Here is a 27,285-nt window from a genome sequence, read left to right on the forward strand (position 1 = left end):
ACCTGCATGGCCCTCATGCCCCTCAATCTTATTGAAGGCTTAAGAACTTTTGTGTTTTTCCCTCCGAACTCTTCCCTTCGCTGTCCTTAAGTGACTCTGGTGCTTCCTCTCCACTATTATATTGAACTGCTTTCAGACACGCACTGATGTCCAGACATTTTCGTGAACATTTTTGGGAGAGACATTTACTGGAACTTTTCCTGCCAGCTTTTTTGTAAAATGTCAGGACAGTGTCCAATTGAGCCCATGTGAGAATACAACAGAAAAACCTCAAATCCAGCGAGTGGCAGGTTGATGATGTTTTTTGATAAATGGCAGGCGCACAACTGGAATAATGCTTATATGTCAGGATGAAAAAGACACGCCACATGCCTAAGAAAAATAAGATTTGAGAGCGTTCGGCTCCATTCAGGCATCAACCCTAACCTGAATTTTCTTGTTGTGGTGAATGAGTCTAATTAAAACAATCTTCTTCATATGTGAAAGGTGAAGTCGGGAAAATGTCTGGACTCAATTTTCCAAACTTCATGTCTGAAAACAGCTTATCTTAGTTATCTCCTTACCACGGTTCACTTTTCCTCCCCCTGTCCCACTTCATACGTAAATCTTAGCATTTGTATACCTAGTCGTCACCTGCACTCTGTCTTTTACTATTATAACAAAAAAACTTCCCTCCAGAGAAAATTCACCAAGATAAGCATTTATGGCGTCTGAATCCTTTCATCCTCAAAACCTGTAATGCAGTAATCGTTTGTGATTGGGGGATGAGGGGGGACCACAAGCTGAGTGGAAGCACAAAAGATAGAGGGAAGAGAGAAAAGAGGTGGTGCTGATGGAGCGGGATAAGTGGAAGGAACTAGCCTCTAGCCACGGGTGGCTGGTTCCTGAACTTTCGCCATCAGTTTCATAGAATTCCTGCTCAAGTAGAATGACCCTGCCCACTGTAGACATCTGACCACAGCCAAAATACAGCACCAGGGTAGAGTTTAGAAAATACAAAATGAAGAAGCAAAAAGCAAGTGGGGAAGCAGGAGACTGGCTTAGGTTTGGCTGACTGGTTTATTACTGGCTAGTAAGTCCATATAAATGGATCCTTTGTCACAGCAATGAGATGGCCAGACTAAATTGGCCATCTCGTTGGCCATTAAGACTAAATTGAGAGATCAGTGTCTCTGAGACGTTTTTACAATGAAAAGTGTTGGCTGGTTTGATTCCCCTGGTGATTCAGCCTGTGGCAGGAATACCCATTTCCTCCCATATCAGATCATTTCCATCTGTTCTTCTCTCTTTTTCTCTAAAACAGCCATTGTCCATGCGTGGAACCTGAAACAATGAAAAAATTTATTGTTACACGTCCATAAATATGTAGAAATGCACATGTAATTCATTGTGAATCAGTTGTGAAATTAGTGGTTGGATTTCCTGCATCTGGTTCACAGTCAAGGCTCCCTGGCAGCACTCCCTTCTATAATGTCGTCTTGTCATATTTCATTAAATCTCTGCCAGTATTTAGTTCTCATGGGATTTTGATGGATAACGGAAAAAATGTAAATCAGTTCCCTGCAATTCTGGTCAAGCAGATACTCATAGAAATGTGCAGTTGGCATATTGGTCCAGCTGGTCATGGGATTTACTTGCTCATAATGTCATGTGTAATTAATTTAGGAACATACTAATATGAATCATAGCAATTGCATTTTGGAATATTACACATTTTGAAAAATGAAAAATCTACATGTAGAATCTAATAAAATGTCAAAATGAAGACAATGATAAAGTGCAGAAATAAAATGCAAACAATTATAGGGTTAGAGTTCATTTTCACTCTACACGCAGACAATAAGAGTTGGGAGAAAAAGGTGAGTGGCGAACTTTGGAGAGGTCCAGCTCATGCATAAAGAAGAGCAAGGGGATATGGCCTGGACCACCAGCTTCATGCATATACATAAGCCTCCCGCCCAGGACACTGAAGACATACAACACAGAGGTTACGCTGTGAGCCCTGCAGGATCAACAGAGCTCCCATGACATAGGCCACGTGTGGAAAAAGTTGGATGGAATTGTTGAGATGCATTATGGTTACTATTAGTATGTGATCTATACACATGAGCTAAGACTGAGCAGAGGAAAGAGAAGCCTTACAGATGTTTGTTAAGTCTTAGATAACTTATACAACACAATGAATAGTAAAGAACCACCTTCAATTTTTCATGAACCTTTACTTTATCAAATGAATATTGTAAGACCATTGTAGCTCTTAGATGAGGTATAAGTACAAGGTTTGATTGTATTCATGAGGAAAATAGCGTTCGGAGTGAGGCCAGTTGGAAGATGCAGAATTTCTTTGTGATTACAAAGCTTATGTTCTGGAGTGCGGCCCAGATGCAACTGGACCGAACAGCAGCTGTTCGTATTCAAAGACTATTGTGCTCCTGACGTGTTGCTCCAGCCCATCAACCCCTTTGCCCACCAAATCATAGACCCACATTTTCTGCCTTGTCCGTCCATTGAAACACTTGGACTTTGCATCACGTCTCTGTGTGAATGAGGTTGTTACAGATGATGGAGACATTGTGAGTTTCTTCTTCTTCTTTTTTTAGCACGGTGTGTACTGTATGTTTTTTTCCCTTTCATTGTCATTTTCTGTAGGTTCCTTCCATCTTGACAGAGAATTATGTTTAACCACTCACCAATTGCTCTGTCAAATGCTGCTACAGCAAGAAATGATGGTGAAATTGCGGCTGTGGTGATTTTTGTCGACCCCTCGCCCCTCCCAACGATCCCGCTTCTTATCAGCATTCTGCTTACAACCTCTCGGTCTTGTCATCTTTTAAAGTGACTTATTTATCCAACACTCCAACTTATCTTGCCCTGGTGAGGGGCACATCCTCTGTGACCCTTGCTGCCGTGTCTGCTCGTCGCATCTGCACCTCGAAGTGACATGGAGCAATTACCATGCTGTCGTCTAGCTGGCCCCTCTGCTCATTTATATCCCCCACATATTCTTGATTGTTGTTCTCCTCACCAAAGGTGCCTCCAAACCTGTCATTAGCGGCTTAATTGCACTAAGCTAATGGCCCACAAAGTCTTTGACTTCGCTCCCCAGACCCACTCATCCGCCTCTCTCCAAATCCTTTAGTTACTGTCACTATTTGTTTGGGGGGGTTTGGTGTTTGTTTTGCTTAGATTAGTTGCTTTGGCAGAAATGGCACAGTACAGCAGCCCAATGCATTGTTGTTTTGGCCACTTTGTGCTTAGCCAGTTTGGAGAGGTCTCTGCTCCACATGTCAGGATCACCAAGTCTTGATTCCCCTGTGCACAGAAGCCCTGTTCACACTTATCTTCTAAAAACCAAGACTTTAGAATTGCTAAGTTACAAATATCTTTGTAATGCAGTGATTTTGTCATTTAGATGAAGCCCAACATTTTACAACATGACAATGCTTTTTTAATTTTTTAATCATTTCCCGCACTCAGCACTGATGAAGAATATTAACATTGGGGAAGACGAAATTTCTTATTGATCACACAGACAGTTAAAATGATAAATACTAAAACTTGCTTCACCATTGTACAACTCCAACCTGACTGCCAAATGCTGCACCGCACTGAGCTGCCAAAGCCCCCCACAGTGCACTTCCTCATTAGGTATAACATAAAATCATGCTGCAAACCTACATCCTCATCAACAGGATTCAAGCTATTTTAGTTTTGTAAAAAGCTTCACAAATTAAGTTTTGCCCTTCATGTCTTTTATGAAACCAGACATTGTCTTAGTAACAGCACTTTTATAATGAACACATTTGATTTCTTTGTGTATTGGAATTAATAACTAGATGTGGAATGTATTTATTTAGGAGGTAGCAGAAGTGTAGCTAGTGTATTATTCTTTCTGCATGAATGGTTGTCTATGATGTCTAATAAATTCAGAACCTTGAACATGCTGTATCTTTTGATATGGATGCCTCAAATTTAAAGTTACAAAATAGTACAACTCAGAATATTCGATTTCCAAAGTCTTTTTTCAGTATGTTCAAATTTGAGTGTAGTAGAGTGCATGAATGAATGGGGCTAAAAATGTCTTTAATACTTCAGCCTACCTTGGTTGAAGGTTGTCTTAGGTTGTAGGGGAATAACACTAAGCTCCTGTGATTAAATGAGACGATCAATATTACATTCAGTTCAACTCTCGACTCAAAACAATTTCCCATTTTATAAAAGGCCTTCACACGGTGTAGTTAACTGACGTCAGGTTTCAAGGTGTTCATTGCGAGTCCTCAGACTGTCCACACACACACACACACACACACACACACACACACACACACACACACACACACACACACACACACACACACACACACACACACACACACACACACACTTACAGAACCGCACACTCAAAGCCACCCAACACTAAACTAGACCTGACTGGTTGACGTTTCTCCACAGTGAGGCACTTCCTTTAATGGCCCTGGCCTCATCTCCTGTCTCCCCTGGAGTTTGCCTGTCTTACCCTGGACGCCTCAGGAGTCTGACAAGAAAGAGAGGGGGAGAGAAAGAGAGAGAGAGTGGGGGAGGAAACTCGATAAACTTCCACCGGCTAAGATGGATAAACAGATTTTTTTTCCCCGTCTTATGTTTTTATTTTTCACCCCATCTCTCTCCCTCACAGGCAGGGGATCGTAGGAGCTGTCCTCGACAATTACTCCCCTCTCTTGTCTGTGCTGTGTCTATCACGGTGGCTCACCACATCAGGGAAACAGCCTGTATTGTATGTTTGTTTTTTTTCTATCGAAGGCTGGACCCTGGGCTCCAGCATTAAAGATCATTGGTAAAGACAGTGTGTCAGCGCACATAGTAGAGCGCTGTGGACACGCTTGTTAGACAGTCTTCTAATCAGCTGAAAAACATGTGCTTCTTAAGTAAATAATGATGAAAATGTTTCTTTTTTCGACACTGAATGGGGGAAATGTGGAGCAGCAGAATCCTGTGCAGCTTCCCTACGATTTTTTGGCCCCTTGATTCAAGAAATTATGAGAAAGAAAAAGCAAAAAGGATAAGTTTCTAGTCACATATAGGGTATAATGTTGTTGTAATACTATGACTTACTTTATTTTGCGAAACATTAAGTTAACAAATGTAAATTATTCACTGTGGGTCCAAAGGAACAACGTTAGTCGCTCTGGCCATCGGGCAGACCAGGAAAAATCCTGGTGATGGGCCGATGGACCTTCAAAAAAATCCATAAAGTTATTACCGGTCCTGTCAGTCTTTGTTCAGTCAGGTTATTACATGGACAGTACATCAAATGAACACTGGAATAGTGAAAATTTGGTGAAGTGTTGGAAGCATTGATTTATTGCACAGTTTAATAGCAGATACTATCAGATACTATCAGATACAAATAACAAGATATCAGCATTAAGAGCTGAGCTGTATTCAGTCCATCCTTCAGTATGTGACAGACAGTTCTGGCAGCCTATGTGTGTATTGTAAAGGGAGTTGAGGAGTCTGACGGCCTGTGGGAATAAGTACCCTGTACCCCATGCTGCGCCAGCATTTGCCAGAGGGCAAAAAGCAATGCTGCAAACTTCTGCCTTACCTTCATTGCCCCTCACCTTTTCATTCTTTCTGTCTCTGTCTTCCTTTTCCACTCTTTTCCTCTGCCCCTCTTCCTACTCTCTCGTCTGGTCTTATCAGACTGTTTCGGTTGTATTTTGGGAGATCTGGATCTAAATGTTGCCCTTGGTGGCGAGATTTGCAAGGTGTGGAGAATACCAATGGGACATAAGACATCTTTCTGGGGGTAGAGGGTGAGTGCTGGCCGTATAATAACCATTATTCAGCTGAGATGGCTATCCAGAGAGGGCTATCGTTGCTGGGCCTAGGGACACTGTGATTAGATTTTCCCTGTGTTGCTATTCTTCTCTGTCCCTGGATCACTGTCCCCCTGTTTTTCTTGGTATATTTCTCAAGCAATTCAGCAGAGATTCTGTTGGTCATAGATTTCAGGGAATGTCATGGAAAGGCGCAAGACAGGAATAATACAGAAATTTAACTAAATCCAACCATTCAACCGTATATTGTCACTGGAATAAAAAACATTTAGCCTTAAATATGTGGCTCCCATTTGTGATTATGGTGACAACTGGGTACACTTTGGTGCCTATGATGACCATGTTTGGATGAAGACCTCAACCAACTAGTGCTTAACAAATAAGCATGTTTTTCTTTGGGGATACATTTCGGTGATACATTTAGACACGTTATCTGAACCGTGGTAGACAAATAGCATATTTGCTGTATCGTTCATACAATGATGCACACCTTTCTCTTGCCTCAGGCCTGTCTGTTTGATGTAAAGAGTTCTGGCTGTGGTGTAGGTACAATGAATATGAAATTACACTGTCTGGAGTCCGAGCAACTTGGTATGCTTATTACTTTAACACATATTTATTCAAACCAGATAGATGTGTAAATATAAAGCTTCTAATCCCAACCTCTGTTTCCCTTTCCCTGTCTCTTGCTCCTCCTTTTCTCCCGCTCGCTCACTCTGTCTGTCTCCCGGCAGTCCCTCTGTGGTATTAATGCACAAACCTGCTTAAAGCCTGTGTCTCTATGCTTTGGCGCTGGGTAATCAGTTAACCTGATTATGCTGCTGATGAAATTAAATCATTTCAGTAAGTGAAAATAATAATATGAGTAATAGGTGCGGGGGATGGTGGAGCACCCCAAAGCATTTACTGTAGTTCCGGGTAAAAACCTGCAATTAGGTTTTAGCCTCTCTCTCCTTCTCTTTTACTGTTGCTCTCTTTGCTCTGAGATAATTGATGGCTCAGAATAAGTATCTTTGAAGGCACTGTGTCAGAGGTTTTGACACCAGATGAGATGGATGATTGTGTGCACAATAAAAATAAAAAAATCCACACAACATCCTGACCAGTGCCCAGAACTGTCACCAGGGTTAGTGGTTCAGTTGCCTGATTTGGTCGAGTGGAGCAATGAGTGTTCACAGGGGTTAAATGTTACATATAAGACTATACAGCTAACTGCATTATGAAAGTCATAGGTTTTTTTCTTCATGTAGGTCAGAGTGTGGAGAAAGCCATCGTCACTTAACCCTAAAAAGGCATCAGCTCTGTAGTGCTTTTTGAATAGAGCATAGGTCCTGCATAAAATTCATGGTGCTTAAGTACATTTAATAACCCAGTGTTACATTGCTTGTGCAGCAGATGGTGAATAATATGTCATTATTCTGCTATAGTGGGTAATGCAAGGCCCAGCAGTTAGATTTCAAAGGTTGGATATCTTTGCATAGGAAACAGTGGAAGTGCTTACCAAATTGTGTATTGTCGTCACTAAACCTTTTGTGTAGAGCTGTGGTACAATTATGACTATGCCTGACTTAGATTTGCACAAAAAAAAAATCAATGGTTTGGTTGGAGTGAATCACTGAAAATTGGATTATTCAGAAGAATTTAATGAGTCTAAAGTATGGACTTTTTAAGAGGGCAACACTTAGCATGATAGAAAGCAGAATGCAACAGCAGGCATGAGTCGGCAGATTAACAACCAGGCAGAGGCTAAGCTGACCAGAGGCTGATTAAAGGCTTTGCACCTGTCACTTGTGTAATGATATTAAATGGTGTAGCGACATTAAAGACAATTATGGATGATGACGGTACTCAAGCCAGCATTTTTTTTTTTCAAAAGAGGAAAACAAAAATCTAAATCTAGATAGGGTCAACTCAAACCTTGCATGCTGATCGAGCCAGCTGTGGCATGGAGTAGACATGTAATGTTTGCCATTGCAGTAACTCTAAGAGACATTTGACATTTGCCTTGACAACCAAATAGTTACAATATGCACTGAGCGAAGAAGACCACAGGTCGTATGTACTGGAACAACAACCCCATCACAGCAGGACATTTGTCGTCATGGCTACAGCAAAAGACACAAGTGGTAACACTTATGGATTGGTCACAGATAAGTAAGGTTTAGGCACAACAACTATACTTGTTTAGGTTTAGGAAAAAAAACCTGGGTTTAGTTTAAAGGAGTCTTGCATAGCCTGACCTCCTCCTCCACAGCACTGTGTCTGGTCTGGCTACACCCATGATCATTATGCTAGAGGGAAAAAGTGCTGTGACTTGTTTGTGTTACTTAAATCATAATACTACAAAGAACACTAAAATGTGACGACGTTGTGGCTGCACAATGCACTTTAAAAAAAATGTCATGTGGTTGTCAGCTCTGTTGTTGTTTGCCGTAACAATGGGTATTTTGAAAACAGTATCAGGCAGGAAGGGGAAGGAAGATTAAATCTGCTTTAAATAGTCATTTCCTTAAGGTTAGAAGACCTTAATTGTTATGGTTAATAACACTTAATAATAAACATGCAGTTAACGCTGTGAAACAATCAATTATAATTATTGCAATTATTGTTACAAATTTCAAACAGGACACAAACAGCGGTCTACTGTGAAGCTTTGAAAATTCTCTGTGAAATTCATCCCATAACTGCAGCATGTCTCATAGCTCTGAAGTATGATGATTATTGGCCTGAGTGACAAGGGCTGCTCTCGGCAAAGTGAATAGCAGCGCTGTCATTGACCAATAGTGCACATGTGTCGATTGTATTTGGCCTTTGAAGATTCGTCATCACAAAGTGCCCCCAGTACACGTCATATAAATGCAATTGCCCCGCCATTATGAGGGACTGGCCCTGTGGGAATTGTAGGATACTATCAGCCCGTGTCATTGGTTGCCTTCTCTCATTCACAGTCAGCCTGGCTAAGCCTGAAGTAACACTCCCTCGATGAGTGATCTATTTATTTTTGCATGGCCGCCTTTATCGACAGAGCCTGTAAGCTTCAGGGGGGAAGATGATATCAGACTCTATTCCAAGGGAGGGAAGTAACCAGCAGCCATTTATTCAGGAACGGCTGCCGGTGCTGTATCAGGTCAGAGCAGACGATATCATAATCTTTCTGTGAATCCAGCATACGTCCTTCTTGTTTACTGCTGTTTTGGTCGGCCGGTTTGTTTGTGCGCCCACCTTTTCCGGGCCTCCTTTGCTCCTTCAGGCAGATTCCCTCTGTCACTTGCCTAATTTTATTAGTCTCAAATCCACTTACTCTGTTTATGCTTTCAGCCTCATTACTGTAGTCTGTGTGGGACTGTGCCCATTGTTGCAAACCATGGGATCCAAAGCACAGTTCAAATACATCAGGTGTTCACTGATATCCTTCTCCAGCAGACACAGTTGGCTAGAGGGGTACAAGAGTGCTGCACCTCTTTTGGCATCTTATACATAGATCATTGATGACACAGAGAAGAGGGACTTTGTGAGAACATATTTGTCTGCCTTGTCCTGAAGTTTCTAAAGTGATGTGTGGCCGTGCCGTTTCTTTTCCGAGCTTCAGGGGGACTTGGTTTAAAGAGATGATACAGGGGTGCTCATTAATAATCGATGGAGAGGATACAGCACAGAGCTTAAAACAGTGTAAATGCCTGTACTTCTCTGAACCTAGCATTGAAATATTCATCGCGCTCCGCTGATGTCAGCCTTACTTAGAGGTAACCTGTCTGAGTTTTGAGATCCTCTGGTTCTTCCTTGTATTTGTGTTTTATTTTAAAGATTTAATACTTCAAAATGTGGATACATGTGACCTCTCTTCCCCTTTTCTCCGCACATTCCAACACAATCTGTATTTTTCATCATTTTCAGCATTAAAGGGACACTTAAAGGGCCTTGACGTGAAAACAAAAAAAATACATGATGACATGATTGTAAGTGAGACAACTTCGACAAAAAAGAACATTCTGACTAAATCACTTAAATATTTCATTGACCGTATCAGGTGTGAAATTAATATGGAAAAGCTCTTCTTTTCTGTTTAGCAAAGGCTGCCCTAATTTCTTTTAATTTACTGCTTCCCGAGTGTCTGCGAAAACACTATGATGTCTGCATAGTGGATGTGAGGTCATTGGCTCTCCAGATGAACAGTGACCTCAGCTGTGCCAGTGGCTAGCATCTTACTCAGTGAATCTTCTCTGAGTCGTGATGTGGCCTTGAGCTTCTGATGTATATTACACCTCAGGGTTCTTCCCCCCTCGGCTCTCATCATCTGAGAATGAGTCACTGCTCCGGCTCCAGCCGGGGTGGAGGTCAGGCAATTTGACCCATGGGACTAATTGTCCCAAGAGAGCAGGGAGTCTGAAGAGGGAGAACAATGACTATAGAGCACACTGTCATCTCTTAAAAATCAGTCTGGGACAGTGTCAATGACTCTGCAATCATGCATGATTATTAGCTCCAAGGATAACAGTGTTTATAGATTAACACAAGTACTAGATCCAAAAGTGCTGTTTTTTCTAGTCAGAAGACTTATGTGCCCTCTTTTTCTTTTCTTTCCACAGAGGACCTACTCCCACCGGGTTTCCCTAACATCGACATGGGCCCCCAACTGAAAGTGGTGGAGCGCACTCGAACAGCCACCATGCTGTGTGCTGCCAGTGGCAACCCAGACCCAGAAATCACCTGGTACAAAGACTTCCTGCCCATTGACCCCAGTGCAAGTAATGGGCGAATCAAACAGCTACGCTCAGGTAAGGAAGGCCCTTGTTGCTGTCGCTTGGTTTTTCTTCTTAATAACTAAATCACTTGTTTGATTCCCCAGGACCTTTCTATCAACTTTATGTGGTTGTTTTTGCTTTGCAGCTAATGTGGCTGCAGTTCCCAGTCTTTCTTTTTCCCCAAATTGGTGAATCGCTTTTCAACAGATTCATATCTACACTGTGCAAAAACTTCAAATTGTTAGTAATGATAACATCACTGTCTGCACTTTTTTGCCCTGATGTAAACTTTTTAGGAAATTAAATGTATGGTTATCTTTTAGGCTAATGACAACATAGATTTATTTAAATATTCTGAATGGGGTTGTATTCGACCGACAGCCCTAATAATGTTCACATTAAATTAAAGGCGTGAAATAAAGTCAAAGGATGGATACAACATGTATTCAAACAATCTTGTTTTGAAAAATAAAAAAAAAGTGCATTAACCAACCTAAACCATGGATGTAGAAAACATTTAAATATGAAATATGCAGTGCAAAGAAAAGAGCATAACTGTATTGAATGAGGTCACATGATTCACAGCATCCCAGAAGCGTGCGATAGTAGGCAACACGAGCAAAGTCCACATTGTAGTGGCACAGCTCAGTGGTGGATATGTTGTCTTGTTCCCATTGATTAAACTCTACTGAAAGGCCCAGTAAAGCAAAGTCTAATTATATAGCTAATTAAGTGCAGACCCTAGAGTGGCCCCGGGCAATAAGGGGTAGATATTTTAGGTCGATGATTTGTCACCATTTGAAAAAATTCAATGACTCCTATTTGATTTGTTGCTGCAAACGTAAATTGGGGTAGACGCCACTAAATAAAGAGTCTGTTGCCATTGAGTTCCTGCCCCAGTTGTGACCCTCGTGAGCTGTACATTCAAAATAATCAATTTGTCATCTCGTTATTTATGCCTTACCCGTTGCAGCAAATGCACAGTTCTCTAAAACGCATTTAATTTTCACTGTGTGTCATGTTTGTGCACCAGTTCTAAGGTTGACTTTTGACTTTTAAGGTTTCAGACCCTCTGAATATTCCCAAAACTTGAAGGATTGTTTGCTCTCTTTAGGACGATGATGTATAACTCACTGAGAGCTGTGTTTCTTGGTTCATCGGGGCCCAGGGATCTGCCATAGGGATGTCAGGTTTTTTCCTGGGGGGTTTGGTGAAAGCGGCCAGTTTGTGCTTCTGTCTCAAATTTGAGCCTCCAAGGTAGAGAGCTGTAACATTAATATCTGGACCTTCTTGGTCATCTTTTTTACACAGCCGGCTTTCTTCTAAATAAATTAGACCTTTAAACTTACAGGTGCCCTGTGGCTTTTCCTTCTACAAAAGTTGTTTATAGGCATATTGTATTTTTACTACAGGGCACCTTGAAGTATTCTGGTTCACTGCTCCCCCTGACACATGACAGGTCGGAGATAACGTCCTAATACAGTGTTATCCACTAAAGTAATAAAACTAACACTGTCTAGTCTGATACCTAGCTAAAGAATAATGTAAGGTATTTTATATTCATAGTCTTTTGAGTTGTTGATCGATAAGAACAAGTACAGCATTGACAGGTTTACTGTACATTGTTGTTGTATCTTGTTTTTATGTCACGTAGTTAAACCATTGAGATGCATATTCACAGATGCAGTAGCCCTACAATCATAATATTAAAGGTGTTCTGTTATCCACACATAACACCTAACCCATCTGGGTAGTTTTATGGTATCATGCAACTTCAACAGATAACTTTCAGAGGTGCTGATATTGCATTTAAGCTTAACTATGTTCAAACATGAAAAACAAATAAAACAATAAAGATTATTGAAGAGTCTGGCCTCTGTTGATAATTGACAAGTGATTGGACAGAGGTGAGATTCCTGCCTGCTAACCTCTGTGTCATCTGTCTTTATCTGTTTCATGACTTCCTCGATTGTCTTTGTGTGTGTCCTGTCTAACTAAAACAGACAACTGCTTTGTTTCTCTCTCTCTGTCTCTCTTTGTGTTTTGTCTGTATTTGTGTCTGAAACTCTGATGTGTCTCATTGCACATTATTGAGTCTTCAACACGTGTCATTTGGCTGTGACCCATAACACAAGTTGAAACCAAAAATAACCCAATTAAATAAATAATTAATTAAAATTCAACCTAAAAATCTCTCATTATAATGAAAATGGAAAATACTGAGGTGGGACACGAGACCCAACTAAACTGAAAATCCTTTAATTCTTGGGTGGCAGTCACTTTCAAACTTAACCTAAAACAAACTATGTTGTTCTTCCCCTTTTTATTTACTTTCCTTCCTTTGCTTTGTCATTTTCAGAAACATTTGGTAAGTGTCTTGAAAAGCCCAGCAAGCCCACCCACTCTCCTTGAAGCAGATGGCATAATTTAAACTACTTTCCAAAATGCATGCTTCCCCTGCTCTCCCTTTACTCTTGTCCTATTTTGCCACTTGTTATTTTTGTTCTGTTTCTATTTATCCTTAACTTTTACTTTTGTTTCGCCCCCCCACACTTGTCCTTATGCCAACTTTATCTTCTTTCACCCCCCACCATGTTGGAACTTATAGCAGAAAGGCATTCAAGGATAAGCAGCACTACAAGTCTGGGAGGTGATTAGGCATCACTGTCCACTTCTTAAACAGGGTTTATATATATATATATATATATATATATATATATATATGTGGAAGACCTGCTGAGCGAGTCTTTTTAGGAATGTTTTTGAGAAAGTTTACTGGACTATTTGGGAAGAACTTTGGATGCATTTGTTATTTTGCTCCTTTTCCCTGACCGTATTATCCAGATTTTATTGCTGATGCACCCTGTCACATCTAATTCTTTCTCTCTGCTGTGTTGCAAGACAGCAGGCTTTGAGGAAATAATTGGACTCAGTTTGAATCCAGACAATTGTTTCTGTGCAGTCATAGCCCACAGTATTTTAAGCTTCTCCTTGAAATGTATAAATGGCTGAACCTCAGTTTTCACAATAACAGCTTTGTTGTCCAAACATACCCTTTGGAAAGTGCAGAAAGCACTGATAGGGTCTGAAAGAATCTTGAATTCTTTCCAGGTGAAGGCCACTTCAGCACCACTGTATGGCCCCAACCGTCGAATCCCACACTTGGCTGGGTCCACCCTCATATTTTCTCAGGAGAACCTTTCTGTTCTTGCTAAATTGACCCACATCCCCACTGCCTTAGAGATCTCTAGCTGAGACTCTGCTGCCCAAGCTACAGGGTGAGGGCTCAAGTGATAGTTACGTTTGGCCACATTTTGTACTCCTCCAGACTTTTTAACTACTTGTAAAAATACACCCAGCCATTTTAAGCTGGGTGTGTTTTACTTACAGTTTACTATTTGTGTATATAGGAGGGCAGAAGAGGAAATTACTTTCCCTTGTTTCAACAGCGAGGCTTTCGTAAGGTAATGCAAACTTTGGGCGCTTGCCCTTTTTCCTTCGGTCCTGCTGATGGAAAGCACATTCAGCAGCAAGGCAGGATTTATGATTGTGAGAAAGAGGCCCACACTCTCAAGCCCCCTAGGCTGCCATATTCACATGTCCTCAGTGCTTCAAAGAGCCATCTTGGCTCTCCAGGTTTTAGTATTTGATCTTTTTTTTCACAGTGATTAATGCAACCCCCAAACAGACCAAAGGTTGAAGTTATTGGGGCAGCCTTTTCAGATTTTTCCATTGGTCAGATGGCTGTTGACAGTTTCTGTGTGCTACCTGTTTGCTCTGTTGCTTCAGGCTCTTTTTTAAGCCTAAGGGTGTAACTGTGAGACTGATGGATCCTCTCCCATAGACACAGGGTAAAGTATAGTGACTAGTTTGACACATTTGAGATCCAATCACTCCGGTCGAGACCACGTTCAGAGGTGGTCTGGGACACATGTGGCCACAGTGTGAACGCATGGGCCACATTAAAGTAAAGCGGCCTACTCAGCTGACCTGCTACAGTTTCATAATGAACCAAAAATACTTTTCCACTTCTCAGTGTTTCCCATACGTTGATTGATTTGTGGCCACAGCCACAATATCATTGACTGCCACATATTGATTTACTGTTTTTTTCTCTACTATTTCAAATGAGTAAAAGCGTATTTCATCGCAGCGCTGTGTACAACACATTGATTTGCTCAGCTTCTGCTTGCCTCGTTCTCACACACAGACAATGGACATGTCTTTCAAATTCAATCTTTGTAAACAGAATGTATGTGGCGTTTGTGTATGTGCATGTACAGCTTGATCTGTGACACATGCGGAGACACATGCTTGTGCCAGCTGTGACCTGACGTACTTAGAGCTGTCCACTTCTGATTGGATCACCCGAGACAGATGTTAATACCGGGTCTGAATGGGGCCATAGTTTAGATTGGGAGCTGAATAGCTGACTGGCTCCTTCCCATGTGCAAAATCATGCTGTGCTGGCGGGGCAGTGATATTTGGGTCTGGGTCCCCTAAGGAGCTCATCTAGAGGTGTGGAGGAAGCCTGACATTTTTCCCCAAGTCCCTGTGGCTGAAGACCCTTACTGGCCTTGTTAGGCAGAACAAATTAACCAGAGGCCAAAGTGACAGCCAGAGACTGGAGACTGCATATAAATAAATATCAAGGTCCTTTTTAATGAAGTTTTTAAAGATGGAACCTTTACTCACACATATTTACCATATGCACAGTCTGAATCAAGATGAGTTAAGCTGCACTTGATCTAAAATGTGAAAGAAAATGCTCACATTTGTTGGCATCAAAGCTGCTCTGCAGGGAGCAGCAAGGACCTCTGCAGATGTGGCAACAACAGCCAAGTTTTCGCTCAAACCTGCTGCGGCACCACCAGGATCCCAGATGGGTGTCTGTGGTGATGAGAAGGTCAGCCAGGCGCCCTCTGGAGGGTGGTCAGACTTTGACTCGGCCAATCACGCAACCCTGTCCGCCTCACACGCAGATGGCACATCTCTGGCCAGATTGCCTTTAGCCAGACGACATCCTTCAATAATATTTTTTATATATTCAGAGGGTTGTTTTAACAAAACAGCTGGGATGTTGTGTAGAGCAGATAATGCTGCATTGATAATGTGTGGAAGTCTGTGGCCTGTTGAGGTATATTTAGGTCATAGTCACACTAAGCTGATCAACCCATGACTGACCAATGCTTAGAGGGGGAGCTTATGGCCATAGGCTGCATGTGTGTAATACAGGTGAATTTGCCATTGTGACTGAACACTGGTTGGCCACTGTGACACAGCTTGCCAGGTCAGATCCCTCGGTTTATTTTTATCTCTTCATGCTGCTTTATTATTAAAATTCAGAAGTTCCAACGACCTCAGCCCCCATTTCCTTCTCTTTTTTATTATAATTTCTTTTTGTTGAACCAATGACTTTGAACTCGTCCACCTCCGTCTCTTACCCATCATCCTCCTTTTTGCCCTTGTCTGTTTTTTAATCTCTCTTTTGTCGCTCAATACTTTATAAGGCCCTGTGATGGCCTTCCCTGCTTTATTAACCTAAACCTTGCCCTAACCTTTACCTAACGTTGACCTTAACCTCACCTAACCTAACTAGTAACCTCTCTACCCCCAACTAAAATTCATCTCAGCTAAAGCAAAATAAACCAGCTTCCTGCAGCCTCTAATCAAACTCTAACTCTATAACAACGTAACCCTCCCAGAGCCCTGTTGTCTTTTGTCTTGTGATTACCTATGATTATGTGGTCTCCAAAATCATGTGCCGAAATGATGTCACTGTTGTTTTTGCCTGGTTTCTCAATGACTCTAAACTATCACTATTGAAATGTTTGCATATAGAGTTCTGTTTATGGATACAGGATAATGTTCTTTTATAGATTGGGAGTACACAACTCTAGAATGTAAGATAGTCAAGAATGAATTCAATCTGAGACATTTCTTTGAAATATTTTATTTAGAAAAAGGATTTTTCCTCTTAAATCAACAATATTGTAATTTTAGCATTGAATGATAAAGGATTTTACAGTCTGATTAATGTTGATAAATTACATTGCAAACATACAACAACATAGAGTACTAAATAATTTGAAATGCATATCAGAGCACAGTGCAACACAGTACACAGCAACAGTAAAGAAAGGAAATTAATCCACGTTGGTGCATTGCAAACCAGGCAAAACTTCAAACTCAGTTATAGCCTCCTTTCTTCTGGTATCACAAAGGATGCGTCTGCATGCAGAGCTGCAACAACAATCAGACCAGGAGATATTGGACATTTTCTCCCCGCTACCTAGACACCCGCACACCTGTTATGGTATGATATGGAAATTGCTGGCATCACTTAACATCAGAAACACCAGGTTATGTTGATTACATTTTTTTGTTTCCTGGAAGAGTTTGGCATTGTTTTGTTGTTGTTTCAGTCAGTTTACAGGAGGGCTGGCATATGTTGTTGTGTGCAAAGTCAGTGTATGCATGCACACAGGGGGCAGGTCTGTAGTGTTGGGCTCAGAGTGCATGCCATTGACCCTCAGCTCTGTGCCTGCAGGCTGTCTCTGCTAAGTAGGGCACCTCTCCTGGATCGGCGCCACCCTGCTGGCACTCTCAAGGGATGGCCAAGGGCATGTTGCTGCCATGAGTCATCCTTAGATTTACAGAGGGAGACTAAGAGAAAGGCAAGAGGGAGGAACTATCTGAAAGAACGGGACTCACAAAAACTGCGGGATGAAGAGAAATAATAGATTAAGTAACAAAAGAAAAAGAATATGGATAAACTGCTAGAAAACAGAAGAGAGAGAGAGAGAGAGAGAGAATGGGAGTGCAGAAGGACAGTTTAGTGTTTGGCAGAGATGTGGTTGAAGTTTAGCTGGTACGCCCACACCCTGAGCTCTGACTATAAGGGATGCATTTTATATTCCAGCAACAACTTTGGCTACATTTATAAAGCCCACCAGCCACCTACTGGATAAGCTCAATATTTTATTGCCCCTAATGGGACATTTGGCTCGCAGTCAGGCATGCAACACAATACAAACCCACGATAAACAAAGAATAGAGAAATATACAACTCTGACAGAAAACGAAACAGTTGAAAGAGACAGAAGACGGGGAAGAAGGGAGGATGCTCGTTAAAGAGTCTATCCCAGTTAAGTAGGTTTACGACTTGTAGGATGAATAACAACTTCAATTTATTTCATTTAACCTGGTTGCCTGAAGGTAGAGCCTGAAATTCAACGTCAGTGGACACTCCATTCCTCCCTCAGCAAGTTTGTACCCGATGTAAATACCCAGTGAAGAATAGTGATGCCTTAACTGTTTTACTGACCTCTCATTTGAGGTCAGTTGGCGGGGAGAGGGCTTATGCCACTGGAGCAGTCCGTGTCGACTTAAGGTCAAACCTCTCACACTCAGCCTTATCACCCCAAGATGCAGTCATGATAAAACTCCTGCCAAGACCTTGAGCTCCTTCAGCTCTGCCGATGAAGCATTTTGTTTCCTCTCTTAACAAGTCTACAGCAAGTAAGAGAAATAAATGTGGGATAAGGCAGCGGAGTGCGCCAGACATATAAACCTTCCTATTCCTTTGTGATACCAGCAATGAGAGGTATTCTTTTTCTTTCAATGAAAAACTTCCCCATCTCCAGAAGAGATTAATGGCTTGATAATCCAGTTCCAGTGATCCACCTTCCAACCCAAATAACTCCTCTAACTCTTACTAACATTAACCTTGAACTAAACTGATGTTGTGTCTTCGTTTTTGTGTCTCCTCCAGAGGGCACCCCGATTCGAGGTAAGACGTTTAACCATCACAAAAAAAGAGAAAAAGACTTAAACTGACACATAACCAGACATAACCGCTCCTAACTCCACCCAACTGACTAAATATGTGGAATATCAAGTGGGCTTTTCCTCTTCCTCAAATAAAAGACAAACCTTTTTTCATTTCTACTAATATTTCATCTGTGTTTGTGTTCCATGCGCTCTGTACACGTTGTTTGTGAGTGTTAACATACTGTGTGTTTCACACTCCCATGCCCCATGTCATTGTTAATGTGCTGTTCTTCCATGTCTGTGAGAATTCCGTGTTTCTGCCCTCCAACAATCTCCTCCCCACGTATCAGTGTCAGAAAGCCACTGAGCAAATCAAATTGTGTTGCCGGGTAAAGATACTTACTTTTCCACTGCATAACCATCTTTTATAATGATATCAAGGTGGGGCGGGAATTAATGATGGTAAAGGAGTGTGACTCTGAGGAATCCTACAAAGGCTTTGTCAAAATAATTCATCCTCTCTCCTCATTTTCTTTTCATTTCCCTGGACAGTTTAACTTTCACTTATAATTATCCACCAGGCCTTTGTTGCTGAAGTGTTCCCTCCCAGTTGATTCACTGTGGTTCAGTGTGTTTGTTGCAAAATGCTTTTGTTCAACAGGCTGAGCAGGTAAGTGAATATCTCAGTTTGCCATGTATGTCCCCGTATTCAAGATGATGGAATCAATTAGTATGGTTTCACAATTACACAGCAAATGAATTATTTCCATAATAGAGCTCCTACAGTCAAGTTAAGATCCTCCATCCTCAACCATTCCTCACAAAACATACATTCAATCCATCAACGGACTGAATTCATAGACTTCGCTCCTTAAGCGCCCCTCACTCATGACTTGCCCACAAAGAAGGGCTCATTAATCACATTGTGGTGAACAGAAGCAGGCGTGACATATGAACTTCACATTTGCATAATGAGATAAACGGCCTGAAAAAGGTGATTTCTCCTCTCCACGATAGCACGCCAACACTGACGCACCATCAGGAGTGTGTGGCGCTTTTGTAGTGAGAAACCCAATTTCATAGCTGGAGAGAGATGCTATGTAATGTAATTGAGATCAAGGTGTCTGAGAAGGACACGAGTAGTTAGTTTCCACAGGTGCATGTACACACTAATGCAGACTTTCATCTGAGGTCACGCTTCCACTCCAGAAAATCGAGCTTTTTGGAGTTGTAGGTAACACACTGTTGTCATGCTGCTGAGTCACTTGACATCATTCCACATGATTCAAGTAAAAAATGTTGCATTCATTTTGCTTTCAAAACCACCCAGGTGCTGGCCTAGAGGTAGGCGATAGGTATAAAGGTAGCTTGACTCCCTACCTGCTTCATTACTGATTTCATGAGAGCGTTACAAACCACCAGATGGGAGCTGACAACAACGGCATCACACGTGCAGCCCCATGCTGGTGCGATCACTGTGTAATGACCTTCGGGTGCTGACAGAGCGTGTGCGCGAGTGACAGCCAGGACACCGACACAGAGAAAACTGCAAGTTCGGACTTCAGTTTCCCATGGTCGCCCTGGCTGTCTTCTTATTTGTGTGATTATTAGAACTGAGGGTACTTGATTGATTTTGGTTGCAAAACTTGGAAAAGCATGAGTCAGGGAGATGGGATTCTACTGTAGAGTTTTATGATGTTTTCAACCTTGTGGCGTGACAGCTCTTCTAGCACAATGTATCTCTCAATTAAACTCAATCTAACTCTGAAAAGTAATATTAGGATATTGAATATAAATATTTTTGTAAAGCATTTGCATTAATGTTTTTGCAGCAGTCACTTACTGAATCATAATACTAAGTGTGCTTAGTTGGAAAGGTTATTATTTCAAGTGTGTATCCACTTACACAGGAAGGTGCTAATTTTGGCTTGTAATTGCACCGTAGTAGAGCTTCAGTGAGCGGTGTTGCATGGGATAAGAGGGTAGCAGTGGGGGAGCGACAGGAGAGGAGATGAGAAATGAGGAACAAATGAGAGACACGAACTGAAAACGAGAGATAAAACGAAGAAAAAGAAACAGTGTGCCACCGGGCATGCCTGAGTGGGCTGCACGAGGAGCAAGAGGGAGGGAAAGAAAGAGTGAGACTTGGCCAGCCATTTTGTTGATCGCCTAAACAAATCAATCAAGGCCTGCTGGAGCACACTAATTGAATTACACAAATGGGACTTGCAGGGAGGGGGGGCACACACATGGCAAAGCTGCTACAAAGCAGCGGCCGGGGTGGGCAGACCACAGCTTCAGGCACATTCTGAAATTAATCATCCATGCTGGCCCCTCCTCGTGCTTCTTTTATCCCCCTCATCTTTCCTTCTGTTTTTCTGTGTCTGTCTCTTCTAGTCTCTCTCCCAACCCTCTACAATTTTGTTCTTCCGCTCTCTGTCTCTCTCCTTTTTACCTTTTGCAACATCTATTGATGAAACATTTTCTTCCCCTTTTTTTCCCCATATATCCCGTTGTCCTTGCCCTTTTCCCCTGTCTTTCCTCCCTCCACAAAACCTCCACCAAAACTACATCTTTATATATGTTGGTCAGTATTGATGTTTTACTAAATATGTGATACAGTCAGATATGATGTTTCCTATGAATCTGCAGCTACAGAAATTATATTGTAAACCTGCAAGGAAACATCTGTTTGTTTAAATAAATGGCTGACCCTGCCTTTGTGAAAAAAATCCAAACCCTTCAAACTTTTTGGAAAGAAACTGTTGAAATTAGAATAAATTGGACAAGACTGACACAAAGTACCCACTCTGAACGGCCTCTGTATAATAATACCTGTCCCAGAATCTGAGCTGGCCTTCAAAAACACCTATTTGTTGCACCGTGCCCAGACAATCTTCTTTGTTATCACACCTTGGCACCTCAACACACCTCATGAGACCACCCTGCGGCATGCAGTGCTTTTAACCAGGGCAGCTGTCGAAGCTGGGACAAATGACCCAGACCCGCTACTCATTACAGCCTTCCTTATTGAATGCATGTAGCACTGAGATGGTTCTGCAGCCAGCAGTGAGTGAGTAGCAGTTGAGATTGGTGGTCGCTGGGCAGGAAGGGTCACTTTGACCGAAGATTGACACTAATTGTTCCTCACAAAAGGAATTTATTTATTATCAGTGACTTAATTTGCTTGAGTTGGAGCCACTGTCTTTTCTTTTCTTTTGGATCCCACATGTCATGAAAGAAGACTCTCTTTCCTCCTCTGACCCAGAAAAACATGAATTATTACTCAGCAGGGGGTGGCGCTTTCTGTGATTTACTAATGATTAGAGCAGCCTGCATGTGTATTATATTCCCTTGTCTGAGGTACACTCGTCACAGGAGCTCACAGAGTGTTGTTTAACATGCATGTGTCCTTTTTAAGTGTCCTTGAGCAAGATAGAGTATCAAGTCAAGTGGCGCCAACCCAATAATTGCAAGTCACTCTGGATTATAGTTTTTAGTAAAATACTTGCAGTTTGACAACGAATGTGTCTGTGGAAAGTATAGTATAGTAATAGTCAAATGAAAGTATAGTATCTGTTCTTGCAGAGGTCATATTTGTATTAAAGTGATGCAGGGTTTGGTTTCTGTCCTAAACAATCAGATAACACAGTCCAACAATGCTGCTATCATATCAATTACAATTATTCATTAAACTATCTCTCGGCAAACGCAGTAGTCAGTCAGTTATTTCTTGTGTTCTCTAATGAAATAAAGCAAAACAAACTAGTGTGGTAGTGATTACAATTGTGTTTGTGATAAGACTTAATAGCTGGAGACAGGCCTCATGCAGGTTCATAAGCATAGTATCGTCATGTGAGCAAAGCTGTTCACTACAGGTTCATCTTTATCAGTAAATACCTTTGAACAGACTGGACCCACGTTTTTAAAAGAAGTTGCATCTGAAAGATAATTTTCATAATTTATTTAGTTGCTTCTGTTTTCTCTTTTCTTGATAAAAGAAAGAAAACAATTTGCCAATGGCCGCTCGCGCTCCGGTGAGCCATAGGCAGGCAGGCAGGCAGGCAGGGTAGACGGAGTGCAATTATGAAAAACACAGAGCGCATACAGTCACAAAGACAAAGGAAACAGTGGGAAAGAGACCCATGCTGGCGACAAGGTGTTCAAAGAGTGGGATTTGTTCTGCGTGTCCACATGCATGTGCACCCTGCTTCTGAAGATAGGATGTAGAAACAAGGATTTGTTTGGGTTTGTATGTTCAAATACCCTCAGGGTTCTGGTGCCTTTTAATGCGAATATTATCAGGCTTTAAACTGACTGCCTGATTAGCCAAAAAATAAAGAAATGCCTCTCTTTGAATTGATTATAAAACTGAATAAAAAGATTAAATGAAATCACCTTACTTGTGGTTTACAAGAGACAAAGCTGGGACAAGAAGAAGAGAATGGCAGATCTGGACACAGTGTGGCACAACTCATATAACACCAGCAGGATATTGCAGCTCCATGATGTGCAAATGTAACAGAGGGAGGAGACGTGAAGTTGTGATATTTAATCTCCATCTTTTACCTTCTCTACTCCTCACCTTCTCAAGCCTTCTCAATTTTATCCAGTTTTTACCATTACATAAATTCATTATTCATTAGGCCATGATTTTAAAATAAATTGGAATTCACCTTTAGACTTTAGTCAAACAGCATTATTATTATTTTCTTTCCTTTAATTTTTGAGATTGAACTAAGTTAAAGGAAGATTTAAAACATGATAAATATTATGAAGAAGAATCAATCTCCATTATTCTTGCTTCCTTCACCTCTCCTCATCCTTCCTCCCCATCTTTTTCATGTTTTCATCTCCCTACCTCACTTGTTCTCCCTCTCCATGTGCTCCATAAGTATTAATGCGTTCATCACAATTCCTCTCTGAAATAGAAGCTAGAATATGTAACGAAGCCACAGGGAATTGAGAACAGTAGATGATACTACCTAGCAAGGAGCCTCCACCAAAGCTTGCAGGAACAGATGAAACTCACTCTATCCCTTCAAAGACTCCCCCGGTAAATTTTGTCCGTCTGTCGTTCTTGCTCTGTCTTCCACCGGGAGGAACAGTTCACAGCAGCCAGTGTTGATTTTAATTGGTTCTCAATTTATGTTGTTTGGCTCATTATCTGTCCCCCTTCTGCATGTTAGTGGTTGTCTTTTGTTGACCTTCAAGTGGCATTTGTTAGGGATTATTTTTAGATTGAGACATTTGTATTTGTTGGAAGCATGTGGACCTGCGGACCTCCAGCAGCTGGCAGACATGGAGTGAAAACATATGACATGTGGGAAGCTTCTTGTGATTTAAATGCTTGGTAACAGTCAACAAAAAGGGTTTTTTACTATTTATGAAGCGCATCAACCCTCGCCTTCCAAAGGGCTGAGGAGCTGCTGGCAGAGCTTTGTGCAAGTGTCCGCTCGGAGATGAACTTCACACAGTCTTCACTTTGTGGTCTCCCCAGTGTTGAGGCTTTTTTGATCACATTCCACCCCACCTGCCACCAAGCTTGCGTCTGCTGTTCCAAACGCACATCAAACAGATCCAAATCAGATCCCTGCATAAGCGTAGAGCGAAAAGACTCCACCACCTGCACTCTGCAGGTGGACGTTTTCATTTGGCTCAGGAGATATGTGCCAGGAACAGCTCCCTCTGGGGGATGAGGGTGATCTGAGCTGTGGATGGAAATGAAGAGAGGGAACAAAATAGAGTATAGATTGTTGTAGCTTCAGGTCTGTTGTCTTTTTTTTAGTAGACATCTTTGTACTGACTCCAAGGTGTAAAATACTCAATATACTTAGACTATCCGGCCGTGTTAAAGGTGGAAGCGTGACTAATCTTTATAATTAAACAGGATCGATGTTCTCATTTGTGGCACGGCTGAAAAGCGTTATTAAACCAATGTTCCAGAATAGTAGCCTTGTACAACATTGTTTTCACTCCGCAACACTCCGGTGTGATGGAGGAGGTTATGGTATATTACAAAGCATCCTGGGCAGCAGCTGACGTATTGATGTGTCCTGGCTAAATGCTAACGAGCGATGGTGCTGTGTTTGTCAGGGAGGCCTGGGCTGCAATCTGTCTGCTGAGCCAGCCAGAAGGCCCTAATGATATCATCAGGAAGTGCCGTCAACAGCGCTCTAACGAGGAATGATCTGACGCCCGTCGTTTTACCTCCCTCCTCCGTGCCCCACGCCCCTTCTCTAGTGTGGTTGGCAATCATTTTGGATGAATTTATATCTGATGAATGTGATAGAATGCTTGAAACCGTTCATATATAACACAAAACCCTTAAATATGAATAATTCTTCATCAGATCTTTGGAGAACTTTGTAAAATGTTATGGAAAGAACTCACATGAATAACAGCTAGTAGGGAATGTTCAACCCAATCACAGTTGTTACCAGTATATAGGCTACTTAAAAATGCAACATTTTCTCCCCTTATATGTTAACAAGCTATAATACAAGGATAAGACTTCTCTTGCAGAACTACAGAGGGGGTGGTGCATTATACACCATGCATGTCTCCATTTGGACATGAACCTTATACAAGAATATTTTCCCATGACCTTCTTCCCCCAGCGTATACACACACACACACACACACACACACACATACTCTTGCTCAGTTTGCAGGACCATCTCAACATCCCTCTCCCATTAGCTTTCATCACATTTACATCATTCCTTTGCTTTCATCCCGGTGTTTTTTTTAAAGGGTTCTCAAGTCTTACACGACCTTCGTACACCAACATCGCTACAAATTTAGTGCGAATGGTTCTGTCCACATATTTATTTATTTAATTCCTGATTCCTTTTTATCTTCTTGTGACTCTGAGGCAGGAGACAAACCCAGTTTGCGGTGGCAGTCTGTAATAGAGTGAAACAGTTCTTGACGAAATGGTCTGGAGAAATTCAAGATGCTCTCCATTAAGAAGATTGTCTGACTCCTTCGTGCTCTGTCACTGACGGGTCGACTAATCATTTTTCTCTCTGCTTTCTTTCTCTCTCTCTCTCTCGCTCTGTCTGTCTTCTCTTTTTTCTCCCCCACTCCCTCTCCCTTTTATCCTCTGTGTTGCATGTCGTCATTTCCCAGGTGCCTTGCAGATCGAGAACAGCGAGGAGACGGACCAGGGGAAGTACGAGTGCGTGGCGTCTAATGTGGAAGGCGTGCGCTACTCGTCCCCTGCTAACCTATATGTGCGAGGTAGGGAGCAACCCGGTCCCAGAGCCAGGCCAGAAAATCAAACAAAAAATAAGATTCATAATAAACAGACCCACCCATTCTAACTGAAATGCACATTGCAGCTCAGCTTTAAGTGGCAATACTGTTGAGCTTGACAAATGATTATTGCTTCTATTCTAGCCCAGCTGTATTTGCACAAAATGTATATTGCAAAATAGCATTACCCAAGTATTATAAATCTTTTAGCATTGATAATATTGCCTGCCCATAAATGTAATTTCTTATGCACTGAAACTTCCAAGTGTAAAACTATAATTGACCAACTAATGTTCTTCTCTGTTATGACGTTATGCTCCATTTTGTCTTTCAATGCCCTCCCCTACTCACTCGGAAGGAAATGTGTAGCTCAACAAGCCGTATGTCTTGACTTTATCGGTTGTAAGAAAAACCTTCAACGTGTAATTGTGTGCCCGATAAAATGTTTACCCCTCCGTCACACTTAAGGAACTCAAAAAGAGTCGGGAAGGGCTTCTTTTTGATTAGTTTCTTTCAGGTACAGGAGCACAACGGTAAGTCTCGATTTTGATTGAGTGGCAAGGTGTTAATGCCCACCAATCAAAATCTCATCCCTGTATCCCTCCCCAGATGTAGGGGTGAAAAAATGATTTCCTTGTGGGCGAATGAATAGGAAACAACTGTTTACACAGTCAGCTGCTCTGTTTTAAAGTGCTCTGTCACATAGATTATAAATAGTTCACTTCCTCTACTTTTCTTCATGGTGTTCTGGAGCATAATTCCATAGTATCCCCCCCTTTCTTTTTCAGGAGAAGCCTTTTATAGTCTGTAGTTATTTTGTCGGGCATGTTCCAGCAAAGTGGAGATATGAAAAACAATCAATCACAGAGAGTTTCATAGAAAACAGGCAATTAAGACAAAAGCCTACCCTCTACTACTAATGTTAAATGACAATGAATCCCAGTGTCTGGAGTTTTAATAACCTGAAGCAGATGCATTTTCGACATGTATTATTTATATTGTGCATGCTAAATAAAGATGCCTCGGTATCTGCTCAGTTTGTTCCCTCTGCTGTGTACCAAATAACTTTGTTCCCAATAAATAATTCACCACTCTGACATTATAAAATGGGTCAGGGAGCTGCATTTTCATTATTATTGCTATTATCATACCCTGTGAGGTAGCAGCGTAGGGAAGGAAAATTCAACCGTGAGGAGCAGACAGTAAAAAACGCCTCATCAAGATTAGTGTCTTGCCAGCGTTCGTCCTGGAGGCTCCATGCTGCCTCCGCTGTGATGCAGTAACACTTAATGTCAGGTAGCTGTTCCCCTCGCTCATGTGCAGCATGGTGGAAATTAAGGGGTTCGTGTAAATTACTATCAAGAGCTCTACAGGATTCGTTAAATAACAATACTGGGAAGGCTTTGTTGACACAGCACAGGGATGTTCAGTAGTTTCTATGGTCAGAAACACACAAACAAACGCTATGCCCTGATATCATTCCTCAACAATTCATGCAGTCTCCATGAACACTGGCTCCATCAGCATGCTTTTAAAAAGAGTACACAGGGGTCATAATTACTTGGGTACTTTCACACTATGTAGCACTCCTGTTATGCCTTGATGGTGTCAACCTTTGTCTGTTTTCAGTTAACTTTTGTCAATCAATTCTGATACTTGATGTTGACTAT

At 41.7% G+C, this 27,285-nt stretch overlaps 1 protein-coding gene across 20 annotated transcripts in view; it reads left to right on the forward strand.

The window, feature by feature from the left end:
- The window catches only part of ptprsa (protein tyrosine phosphatase receptor type Sa), a 220,110-nt gene that overhangs the window by 122,046 nt on the left and 70,779 nt on the right, over positions 1 to 27,285 (forward strand). For 18 of the 20 annotated variants that reach the window (XM_069521829.1, XM_069521828.1, XM_069521836.1 and 15 more), the window contains 2 exons: positions 10,427 to 10,615; positions 25,490 to 25,600. In XM_069521829.1, the coding sequence (XP_069377930.1) occupies positions 10,427 to 10,615; positions 25,490 to 25,600 (300 nt within the window). Of the gene's footprint in view, positions 1 to 10,426; positions 10,616 to 12,941; positions 12,951 to 18,249; positions 18,375 to 25,489; positions 25,601 to 27,285 lie in introns of those variants that run through there. The other 2 variants (XM_069521842.1, XM_069521838.1) reach the window with 2 other exon arrangements.

This window comes from Paralichthys olivaceus, chromosome 3 (genome assembly GCF_024713975.1).
Source record: "Paralichthys olivaceus isolate ysfri-2021 chromosome 3, ASM2471397v2, whole genome shotgun sequence".
Taxonomy (NCBI): domain Eukaryota; kingdom Metazoa; phylum Chordata; class Actinopteri; order Pleuronectiformes; family Paralichthyidae; genus Paralichthys; species Paralichthys olivaceus.